The sequence below is a fragment of the Emydura macquarii genome, unplaced genomic scaffold (genome assembly GCF_026122565.2).
Source record: "Emydura macquarii macquarii isolate MOO-44397 ecotype Brisbane River unplaced genomic scaffold, CSIRO-AGI_Emac_v2 contig_2846, whole genome shotgun sequence".
NCBI lineage: Eukaryota > Metazoa > Chordata > Testudines > Chelidae > Emydura > Emydura macquarii.
The window spans coordinates 1,141,226-1,153,240 of NW_027132983.1; the positions used below are offsets into that span (position 1 = coordinate 1,141,226).

Genomic DNA, 12,015 nt, shown 5'->3' on the forward strand with positions numbered 1-12,015 from the left:
GATATGATAAAGGTCTATAAAATCACGACTGGTGTGGAGAAAGTATATAAGGAAGTATTATTTACTCCATCACATAACAGAAGAACCAGGGGTCACTCAATGAAATGTATAGGCAGCAAATTTTAAAACAAACAAAAGGAAATACAGTAGAACCCTGTTTATCCAAGCCTCCATTATTTGGCTCTCCATATTAACTGAACCACTAGTGCGTGCACAGGAAAATGGGAAATTGATGCTCCAGCCCCAGGCGGCGGGTCTCCCCGAGTGCCCACCACCTGGGGCTGGAAGGAAGGGTCAGCTAGTTTTAAGATGCGGAGCTGCTTTTAAATAACAGATAAAAAATTCTTTCCCTATTCTCCTGATTATCTGAATTTTTGATTATCTGATCTGGCCCTGGTCCCAATTTTATCAGATAAATTGGGTTCCACTGTACTTCTTCAAACAATGCACAGTCAGCCTGTGGAACTCATTGCCAGGGGATGTTGTGAAGGCCAAAAGTATAACTGGGTTTAAAAAAAGAATTATATCCCCATCCAGGGGATCATTCAATAATTGTCCTGTTCTGGTCATTCCCTCTGAAGCATCTGGTACTGGTAGCTGTTGGAAGACAGGCTACTGGGTTAGATGGACCATTGGTCCGATCCAGTATGGTCATTCTTATGTTCTTTTCTGTCCAATAGAGAAGCTGACTGTCTAGTTACTTCAGCCCTATTTCACTTCTCCTTATCTTGCCTAGGATAGGGAATCCTCTCCATCTCAGAGTAGTGAACAAAAGCAGTATTAAAATGCTTATCTATATGTATCTGATCACCTTTAGGCTGGTTTCTGCTTAGAAATTATCATCTGCACTCCTAACTTTGCCTCATTATCAGAAGTCTCATTTTTTCAAGAGAAAGTATACTATAAGAATGAAGAGATAGTCCTGGAGAAAAAGTATATATAACTTTAGCATTTTGTTGCGCTAAACTTGCTGTTATTTTAGGTATTCAGTATGGAAGCTTATAATGGGCTGATAAACAATTGTCACTTGTGGTCTTAGTCAGAAAAGCACACGAGTGCAAATAATAGCAAAAGTACTGTACAAAAGGAAAAAATCAGTTTAATGGGAAAGAATGTGCTCTTTTAAAAAGCACCTGTCAGCTGTGTCATACAGTGTCTATTAAATGAAGAACATCTAAAATGTATATAAGGGAAGGCTGCAGTTTCATCTGGGAGTTCTAATTAAATTAATCTCTAATATTGCTGTCATACTCTGGTGTCTGTATGTGTGGATATATAAGATGCGGTGTCAGGAATAGCGTATCCCTGATTACGCTATACACATGGCTGTAATTCTCTCATTGCAAGTTAAATCCCTGATCCTGTAAACATTTATGCATGTGAGTATATGTGTTTGATCTCTGTGGGACTACTTGCCCTTGTGAAGTTGTTGGAAAGGGCGGCTTAAGGTTGCACTAGTCTGGTACTGTTAAACAGTGTTTCTACTGCTGCAGTTACTATTGCCTATTTTAAACTTCTCATTAGAACCTTAACCAGAATATGGGCATTTAGGGGACAAATAAATTATCCTTCCTACAGGTAGTGAATCTAGTCTGGAGCAGGGCCTAGAAATGAAGCACTTGAAACAACCTTAAATGAAAAGAAGCAGGATAGATGATCTGAAATTAGTTTAACCAATTTTTCTGAAGAGTTGTTTAATCTATTTGCACGCTGTTAAATAAAGTCAGTCTTTTTAGGTTGCTTTTCTCAGTAATCATAGAAATCAGCGTTGCAGATTTAGCTCTGCATTGTGCTGACCTTGCTCCTCAAATAATCTTACTGACTTCAGTGGGACTACTCAAAGAGCAAGTGCTTGTCTACATGAATACTTAATTTGCAGAAAGTTGGGCTGTAAATCTATTGCATGCTAAGTGTCCGTGGACCCTGCTGCTGCACACTAGTGGTTCCCTAGTGCACTTTGATCTACCCTGCTTTGAAATGGAAGTCGATCAAAGTGCCCTAGGGAACAGTTAATGCAAAGCTGCAATGTCAACACAGACACTTAGGCTATGTCTACACTGCTGCGCTAATTCAAATTAGCTTAATTTGACTTTCAGAAACCAATTTATAGAAATTGCAGCAGACTGTCCACACTACAGTGTTTTGTGCTGGTTTCTTGCGTCCACACTGGCCAGCCTTAATTCGAATTAGAAAGCAGTGCAATGTGGGTAGCTATCCCCCAGTGCAACTAGCCATGGTGGCTGTTTGGAAGAGTGTCTTCATCCCAGGATGCAACACTGCTTCCCTTTCACCTCCCTCCTCCTCCTCCCCCCCCACCCAAAGAAACAGGAAAAGGATTTCTGCACCATTTTTTTTACTCCCCCCCGATCACCATTGCTGCAGAGACATGGAGACAGCTGAACTCTGCACTGTAATTCTGATTGTGACAAATGCAACGCCACGGAGTACTATAGAAATAGAGCAAGAAGGTGAAGCAGGTACTACACCTATGCCACTGTGGCTGCCCTGCTACAGGCAATCGAGCAGAACAATTCCCGATTGCTGCAGGCTGTAACGTTTCATCAGCAGTCCATGGACTGCAGGTTCTGGTGCAGGGAAACAAGCACAGACTGGTGGGACCGCATAGTTATGCAGATGTGGGATGATGATCAGTGGCTGCAAAACTTTCGTATGCGAAAGGCAACTTTACTCGGACTCTGCCCGGAGCTGTCACTGTCCCTGAATTGCATGAACACTTGCTTGAGACAAGCTATGACGGTGGAGAAGAGAGTCACCATCGCTCTCTGGAAACTGGCAACCCCCAACTGTTACCGCTTGGTTGGGAATCAATTTGGAGTCGGTAAATCTACAGTGGGAGCTGCCATGATTCAAGTGTGCAGTGCCATCAATAGACTTCTGCTATGAAGGCTAGTCACTTTGGGAAGTGTGCAGGACATAGTGGAGGGGTTTGCCACGATGGGTTTCCCAAACTGCAGGGGGGCCATTGTTGGGACTTACATCCCCATCTTAGCGCCTGCACACCTGGCGACTGAGTACATAAACTGCAAGGGGTACTTTTCCATGGTCCTGCAGGGACTTGTGGATCACGGGGATTGTTTCACAGACATCTATGTGGGGTGGTCTGGGAAGGTGCATGATGCTCGTATATTTCGTAACTCGGGGCTGTTCTCTAAGATGCAGGTGGGCATTTTCTTCCCTGACCAAAAAATTCACATCGGGGGTGTGGCAATGCCCATAGTGATCCTGGGGGATCCTGCTTACCCCTTGCTCCCTTGGCTAATGAAGCTGTACACTGGTCACCTTGACAGTGACAAGGAGTGTTTTAATAAGAGGTTAAGCAGTTGCAGAATGGTTGTAGAATGTGCCTTTGGGCATTTAAAGGGTAGATGGAGGAGTCTTCTCACTAGGCTGGACATGAGTGAGAAGTACCTCTCTTCTGTGATATCTGCTTACTGTGTTCTTCATAATGTGTGTGAAGCCAAGGGGGAAAGATTCCCTCAGGGTTGGGCTGTGGAGGCAGAAAGACTGGCTGCCAATTATGAGCAGCCAGATGCCAACACTACACTGAGAGCTAACCGCGATGCCCTTTGCATTAGGGAAGTTTTGAAAACCAGGTTCTGCAATGAGATGCAGGAGTGATGCAGTTCAAGTATGTTGTTTGCCTTTGATGATTCTCCCCCCTCCCCCAAAATCCCCCTTTGATATCTGTGCCTGACAAATCCCTCCTGATCAATAGCATATATAATAATAATAAAAAAAAATTTTGAATGATGCAAAACTTTATTTTTTAACATTCAAGTCATGGGTGAAGGGGGATGGGGGGTGAGGGTTCATTCACTGTCTCCAGAGGTAGGGTGGTATCTGGCTGGCCAGCAATCAGCTTGGCCGTTGCAGCTTTCTGCTCGCCTCCACCGGGGTGGAGGAGAGCATGTACTGCATCCTGGACGATCTCCTCTGAGACCTCATGGTGGTGGGGGAGGTGGAGGGTGGCGGAGCCCTCGTTTCAGGATCATTGTGGAGGGGATGCAGCGGGACTCTGTCCTGTCTCCACTCTGAAAGGTCCACAAGATGCCGGAGCATGTCTAACTGGTCCTGCAGGAGATGCAGCATCTCATGCTTGGTGCTGCGATCAGTCTCCTGCATTTGTCTATGAGTGTCTGTCACCCTGTCCATGCTCTTGGACAAGGTCAGCCTCCACGCTCTTTGCTCTCTCTCTCTGAATGTTGAGGCATTCATGAGCTCAGAAAACATGTCATCTGTTTCTTTTTTTCCTTTTTCTAAACAGACTGTCTTTCCGCAGCATTTCTTAAGGGTCGGTACACTGCAGAGGTGTCTACACAATAAAAGAAAAATAACAAGGGAGCCAGAGTTAGCATAGTGAAGAAAGTGATACTAATGTTTCTATTTCAATAAGGAGACCATGAGACAATGTAGCCACAAGTAGCAGCGTTTAATAATGATAAAAGTGTTACTATGTACATAATTAGACCATGATACAATGTAGCTAGCAGATAATTTCCTCTCTCTGCTTGTATTTCAATCCCTTTCAGAGATCAGCTGCGTAGGGCTTGTGTCTGGATGGGGTGGAAATCTCAGCTCCGATTTCAAACCCTTACAGAGACAAAGTACTTATAGCTTGTTTTGGGGTGGGGGAATGCTTAAAACACAAGAAGTCATGATGCTGGCTATCTTGATTGCAGAGAAGATTCCGGCCGGGGGGGGAGAAACATGGCAGCCCTCCCTTGAAAAGTTTTTTCAGGTGAGGGAAGGATAACCAATTACATACAGTAAATTTTTCCAGGTGATGACAACTGATGATAAACATAGCCTTTCTCAACACATAAATGAAATGAGCCCTGGGTTAATACCCAGTACAGGCAATGAAACTCCTGATATTCCTTCCCTCCCCCTCACCTCCCCCCACACCCCAAATGTACAAGGACAGAAATGCTGATAAGAAAGAAAACTCACCAGATGTGCCTTCCACGGGATCATTTGTGCTGTCCTGTCTGGCGCAGCTCCTTGATCTTCACTCTGCACTGCTAAGCGTCCCTCTTGTATTCCTTCTCCAGCATGCCCTGGGATATCTTCCCATAAATGTCCAGATTCCTTTTGCTGGCTCTGAGCTGAGTCAGAACTGACTCCTCACCCCACAGCCCAATGAGGTCTAAGACGTCTGCTCAACGCCATGCTGGAGCGCATTTGGGCTTTGCAGTAGCCATGTTGAGAACAGTGGGAAAGCTCTCTCCATGCTGGCAGCAAGCACAGGAAATGAAGATTCAAATCTTCCCAGGACTGCTTGAGGGGATGGGACTTTAAAGTGGTGCACTATGGGATACCTTCTGGAGGTCAGTTAATTCAAATTAAGTCCTATTGCATCCACACTGACACTAATTTGAATTAACAAATTCAAATTAGGTGCTACACCACTTGTAGAGGTGGTCTTATTAATTCAATTTTACAGGCACCTTAATTAGAATTAACAGCAGCGCCAGTGTAGACGCTGGAGTAATTAATTCGAATTAAGGGACTTTAAATCAAAAGCTTTAAATCAAAATCAAAACCTAAGCCGCCAGTGTAGACCAGGTCTTATTAGTGCATGGCAGACTAGTGTGGGGTGTTTGTCTACACAAACCCTAAGATGCATTGCAGCATGAGTAAGGTATCCCCTCTTCTGCTCCACACACCACACTAACACTCCCCCCCCCCCCCCAATCCTCCATTTTAATTCTGAACTTTGTTATAACTTCTGTCTTTGTTTTAGGTTTTCTCCTGATGGAAGACTAATAGCTTCTGCCAGTGATGATAAAACTATCAAACTATGGGATAAAACCAGCAGAGAGTGTATACATTCTTTTTGTGAGCATGGTGGGTAAGTACCAGTAAAATGTGCAGGGACAAGACATACAAGGCTGTCTTACTTGAGCCTTCCACACTGCTTTCACTGTTTGGGAAAGTTCAAATCATGATTGACTGATCAACTGCAGTGTCACATAGACCCTAGCTACAATACAGAAATGACCTTTTGTCACCAGTCATTCCATCCAATCCCCTGCAACTGTGCTTGAAAGTGATATGGATGCTGGTCTAAACGGAACCTGATATGTTTTAACATCCATCTCTAAAAGTGGGTGGCAGTGTCCTAGATATGAGAACAGTTCTTAAAAATAACTTTAGCCACATTATGGTTCTCCAAACTGGGGACAAAACCGCATTAAATGAAAATTTTTACATTCTCCCCACCCCCCCCACCCCCAACATGATTAGTCTTTAGTTATAGAGAATATAGGGAGGTTCAAATCTCACTTCCATTCACAAAGTTTGCCAAAATTTTATTTTTATTGTGCTCTAAATTAATGAAGTTCAAGAACCAAATGTGTTTACGGTAATGCTTTGCACTTGTGCAGTACCTTTTAATTCTAGGCTCTCTAAATCATTCATAAAATAAATCAAACCTCATACATCTCTGTGTAGTAGAGAAACGTTATACCTACTGTATAGCTGAAACTACACCACCGCAAGATTAAGGGATTTGTACAAGTTTACAGAGAAAATCAATGATGGAACTGGGATTAGAATCCATGATTTCTAGCTCCCATTCCATAGCATCATTTCACACACTCCTCCTCAATAGATGACTAACTGCATACCACCTTTTTTGTTTTCTCTTTTATACAATTCTCTTGTTTCAAGGTAATGTCTGAAGTTGTCATTAAGGTTGTATTTAATGTCATGATCTTTGATTCTGATCTCGTTAATGCCACGATACAATATTGTTACTTTTCATAAGGCTTTTTAGTACACACAGTTCCTCCACACAATAGATCTCAGAATTTGATGTAAAGCACTATATAAGCACATGGTGGTATTCTTAATATGGGGCAGTGCAAGGATGCTAATAGGGCAATCAGTTTTCTCATATCTGGTCTCTCACTTGTATCAGTGGAGCAAGAGTTAAAACACTTCACAAAGGATCTATTTTACAGTTCCTTTAAAATAATAATGTGTTCAAACAATATGGCTGCATGTTGTATCTCATAAGCACCAGTTAAGAACTCCTGTGACCTTAGTAAAAAATGACTTCTGTTACATACAAGCTTTTGAAAATAAGTGTTTAAACATCTAAATCCACAAAATTCCAGCAGATTTACTTCTGGAACTCATGTAATTGTAATACAAAAATTTGAGGACAGATGTACGTAAAATATAGTTCTCTATCATGCATTAGGGATGTGAGAGAAGCACATGATGATAAATTTTAGTTGACTTGAGCCTTGTTTAGCATCTTTGTCAGATTTCCTCCCGCCCCCATATTGTTACATTAACGTTTTGTTGTGCCTCTTCTTCTGTTGGATTTTGCTTTACAGATTTGTGAATCATGTGGATTTTCATCCCAGTGGTACGTGCATTGCTGCAGCTAGTACAGATAACACAGTGAAGGTGTGGGATGTTAGGATGAATAGACTCCTCCAACATTATCAAGGTAAGTTACAGACCTAGGAGAATTTTATTTTTCACTGTGATTTTTAAGCTAATAATTGGATCCCCAGGAGGCTAGGTAAAGCAAAAGAAATTGCTTGCAATGAATTCTTGTTCACTTTACAAGTTGAAAACAAAACTTGCCAGCTCTAAATTAAACTGTTGTCACCTCTGTTTTATATAACCAGTGATATCTCCCTATCCAACAATGTTTTCTGTTTTATGCATCTATTTACTTAAAAGTCAGACTGGGAAAACTAAAAAGTCTCTAGCTTCCTTATATTAATATATAGTGAATGTACATATGGCTGAAAGATATGAAAAGCTGTAGCAATGCCAAAAGAGCAGAGCTATCTTAGCACTATTCCTGAGCAACCCTCTCCTCCTTCACATCTACCTCTAAAAGCATATGCTTAAATTCTTATTACAGATGAGTGCTTTGGGATGAGTATGTTCAATAGTAAATCAAGAAATGTGCAAAGAGGCCACTGTCAAAGTTCTTTGATACCATAAGGAAGCAAGTGAACAGCAGCACTGTAAAAGAAGAACTTGCCTTCCTTTCTCTCTGAGGGTTTCTTCAGCTCAAAATACATGAGGCATGAGGTTCTCCTCATACTCCAAGTGTGATGAGAGAGTCACCAGGTAGCCCTCAGAGACTACTGCACTCATTTGCTGAGTGACCATGTGCCTGCTTAATCACATTTTAGTAAATAACTCTTCTTAGTGGGAGTGTCTTAATGAATCAGTCTGCAAACTTCAAAACCCTAAACACGAATATATAAAGCTGATCTTACTGTTCATAGATTTTTATGGCCAGAAGAGACATATGTGATCGAGTGTGACTTCCTGTATAAAACAGGCAACAGGATACCTGATTTTCCTGAATTAATTCCAGTTTGAACTAGAGCATCTGGATGGAAAAACTTCCAATCCTGATTTTTTTTTAAGAGGGGTAGCCATGTTAGTCTGTATACAGCAAAAACAACGAGAGTCCTGTAGCACCTTAAAGACTAATAAATTTCTGCGGGCATAAGCTTTTGTGGGCTGCAACCCACTTCGTCAGATGCATGAAGTGGAAATCACAGATAATCTTGATTTTAAAATTTCTAGTGATGGAGGATCCACCACAACCATTGATAAGTTATGCCTATGATTAATTACGCTTTCTGTTAAAATATTGCACCTTATTTCTAGTCTAGCTTCAACTTCCAGCCATATGATCATGTTATACCTTTGCTTGCTAGATTGACAAGCCCTCTATTATTAAATTTCTGTTCCCCATGTTGATACTTATAAACTCTGATGAAGTCCGCTCTAACTTTTTATTTTAAGCTAAACCGATAGAACCCCTTAAGTCTTTCTTTTATTAAGGCATGTTTTCCAATCCTTTAATCATTCTTGGGCTCTTCTGTGAACCCTTTCCAATGTATCATCATTTATGTTGATAAACATATGTTAAAGGAAAGAAAGACCCTTTCAGAAGAGGTCCAGTGGAAAATGCTTGTGGATGGTGCATGCATATCACTGTTGTTGTTGATTACAACAATAGTTGTAACCAAGAATTTCAACACAGAACCAAATATGAATCTGTGAGGTAAAAGAGTATATAACTCCGCTAGCAAAGTTGTCTGTATTGAGAGAAGTGCTTACTCCAAACTGTGTGTGTACTAGTGAAATTTGGAAATGGGTATGTAAAATCTCTGCTGTTTAAACGGGCAGAACTTTTTTAATCCTTAAACTAGGGTAAAGGGCAATCTGAAACTGCTTATCGACTTTAATGCAGTGGCAGGATACACAGCGTGTGTTTCCAGCCACACCATTATTTGGGTCCACAGTGATCCCTTCCTGCTTATGATTTAGAGCTATTAAATATTCTGGATCCAATGAGGTTTCGATTGCCATTTTACTGCTAAGATTAGTTTTTGTCTCTTGGAATATTTTTCCTGAATGGCATTTTATTGTGACACTTTTGTTATTGAAATCTTGTAAAACCAACTACTGCATAAATCCTAATTATGTACCAAACTTTCAGTTTGAAATAATAACTAATTAAAATTAATAAATTGCAGTGGTTATGATGCACAGTGAATTCATACCAGTTGCTTTGCAGATAGAAATTGGGTATCTCTCCTTTTTTTTTTTTTTGCATAAGGATTTATATACCTAACTCATTTGATTTAGATAGCAGTTAACAGATATCGCACATGTGAAAATGAAATTATATTCTTAGAAAAATATATAGAACAGATAACCATCAAACCACTAAGTTCCACTAGAGGGCATCTTTTCCTTCAATATATAATCATGTTTGAAAACTGATACATTTCTGTTTGATTTCAAGGGAATCCATTTTAGGAGTCAAATTGGATTGATTCAAGAATTGTAATTGATACGTAGTGTTTTTTTTTTTGTTTTTTAATAGAAACATAACAGACTTTGGTTGTTACCCAACAACTAATTAGTCTCTTTTTGTTGGTGCCAAGACTTGTTCCAACTGCAATATTTGTAAATTATAGTTAAAGGTTTTACAGTTTTGCTTTGTTTTTCTATGGTGTGTCTCAGTAAACCAATTGATAAATAATCTGGGCATATTTAATGAGCAGACAAATGAACTGTTTACCCACTACACTGGTAGGAGTTAATGCTTCATTAAGTGTACAGCAATTCAACCAAAAATGTCTGTATAGTGGTGTGTTACTGTGTTGTGTACTGTTATGTGTATTAGGCATGCTACCTATAGAAGTAGTGCATCATGATAAAGTTATTATGACATCTCTTACCAGTCCAATTAAGCAAGTGCATAAATAACTAGATGTGCCCTAAGGAAAACCATTTTCCATTTCCTGCATCTGTCTTTGTACTAGGTTATTTTGAATTAGTCTCAAAGTTGTCACTAGAAGTGTCTTTTGGGGTTCTAGTTAGTAACAGATTCATTTAAGGGACTAGATTATGCCCACTTGGAGGCAGAGATTGACTTTTGCCCTGTTTATTCACATCTAGCACAGTGGAATCTGGCCCATGGCTAGGGTTTCTATGTGGTCCCACAATACAAATTAATAATAAAGGTTGATGATAATTTATTCTGCTTAAACTTACTACATTTGGAATAAATTACTATATTGTATAACGTACATTTTAGGTTAAAAAATAGTGCAATGTAGAACTCATGGAGTTGAGTACCATGTGCAGTCATCCAGATCACATTGTGCATTACCAAAATATTTCTATTTGCTGTATTTGAATTTTTTTTGATGTGGTGTGAGGATGGGGTGAGGGAGGCATCATTTGCAGCAGGGGAGAACAGAGGGTGAATTACTAATAGTAACCTAGAGTCCTTTGGATTTCCTTCAGTTTTACCCATTATTTCTTTCTTTAAAACTTGTTGCATCAACCCAGAGTCATTGATCTGGGAGTAAGCCACCTTAGGAGTCAACTCTGCAGTGCTCAAAGTTTGTCAGTGCACATTGTGCTGACGTTAATTTACGAGAACAGCCCTACACTTTTTTTATAATATGATGATGATATTTTTAAAGAATAAAGAAATGATGAAAAGAATAGGACAATAGATGTGCAATGGAAACCACTGTATTGAGATTATGTCGTTACAGCCATCTTAATTTATATTCCAGCAGATGGCTGCTAAAATGGCAATCTGGTACTGAGTGGGCTAACCATTGCTTCAGTTCACAGTTTAAATTTTGTTCACAGTACTTAAGTTCGCCCTATAGACTGCAGTGACTCAATTTTAGTGGATAAATTTGCAAAAAGAGATGTGTGTATGAACTTAGTACTGAGCTAATCCTAACTGACTGACTGTTAATATTGGCCATGTGCAGTGTAGTTGTAGCTGGGTTGGTCCCAGGATATTCAAGAGACGCCTTGTCTCTTTAATATTGGCCATACACACTTCCAAGCCTTGAATGGCAAATGGATAAACTCGTAGCAACAAGGTGGTGGCAGGAGCTGCTTCTTTCCCCTGCTAACTCTATTGTTCATTGCCATCTTTGGTTGCAGCATGAAATAGACTTGGATCACAGTACTTGTTGGCAAGCTTAGTGTGTGTGTGGTAGGGAGTGGTGGTGTTTTAAGTCTGTCCTGAGTGGTGGGAGCTGGTATGGGAAGCAGTCGAGCTATTGATGTTCACCTCCCACTGGCCCATGGTGCCAGCCTCTACTACCCATTTGTTAACTTCTCAAACATCTGCGTGCTTTCTCTCATGCTGCCTCATATGCTTGAGAGGTGTTCCCCATTAATATCTGCAAAGCTACTTCATTATCCACCTTTAAATCCCTTCTCAAAACTCCTTCTCTGTGAAGTCTACAAAAACCTTGACAATGGTTACTCTGCTAGTTTGCCGAAACCGCTGCCTGTCATGCTGACCAGTATTGCCTCACTTTATACTCCTCCCTTTCTATATCCATCTGTTGTCTCATTTTATATTTGGTCCCTGCCCCAAGGAGCTTAGAGTCGTTTTGTTTGTAAATGCCTAGCACAGTGGAGTCCTCGTCTATGAGTAGGTCCCTAGTCACTATGGTA

The 12,015-nt window shown here is 40.6% G+C and overlaps 1 protein-coding gene across 1 annotated transcript in view; it reads left to right on the forward strand.

Annotated features, from left to right (window-relative positions):
- POC1A (POC1 centriolar protein A) overlaps positions 1-12,015 on the forward strand; it is a 95,118-nt gene that overhangs the window by 11,533 nt on the left and 71,570 nt on the right. The window contains exons 5-6 of the mRNA XM_067568104.1: positions 5,765-5,872; positions 7,368-7,483. Coding sequence (XP_067424205.1) covers positions 5,765-5,872; positions 7,368-7,483 — 224 coding nt within the window. The remainder of the gene's footprint in view (positions 1-5,764; positions 5,873-7,367; positions 7,484-12,015) is intronic.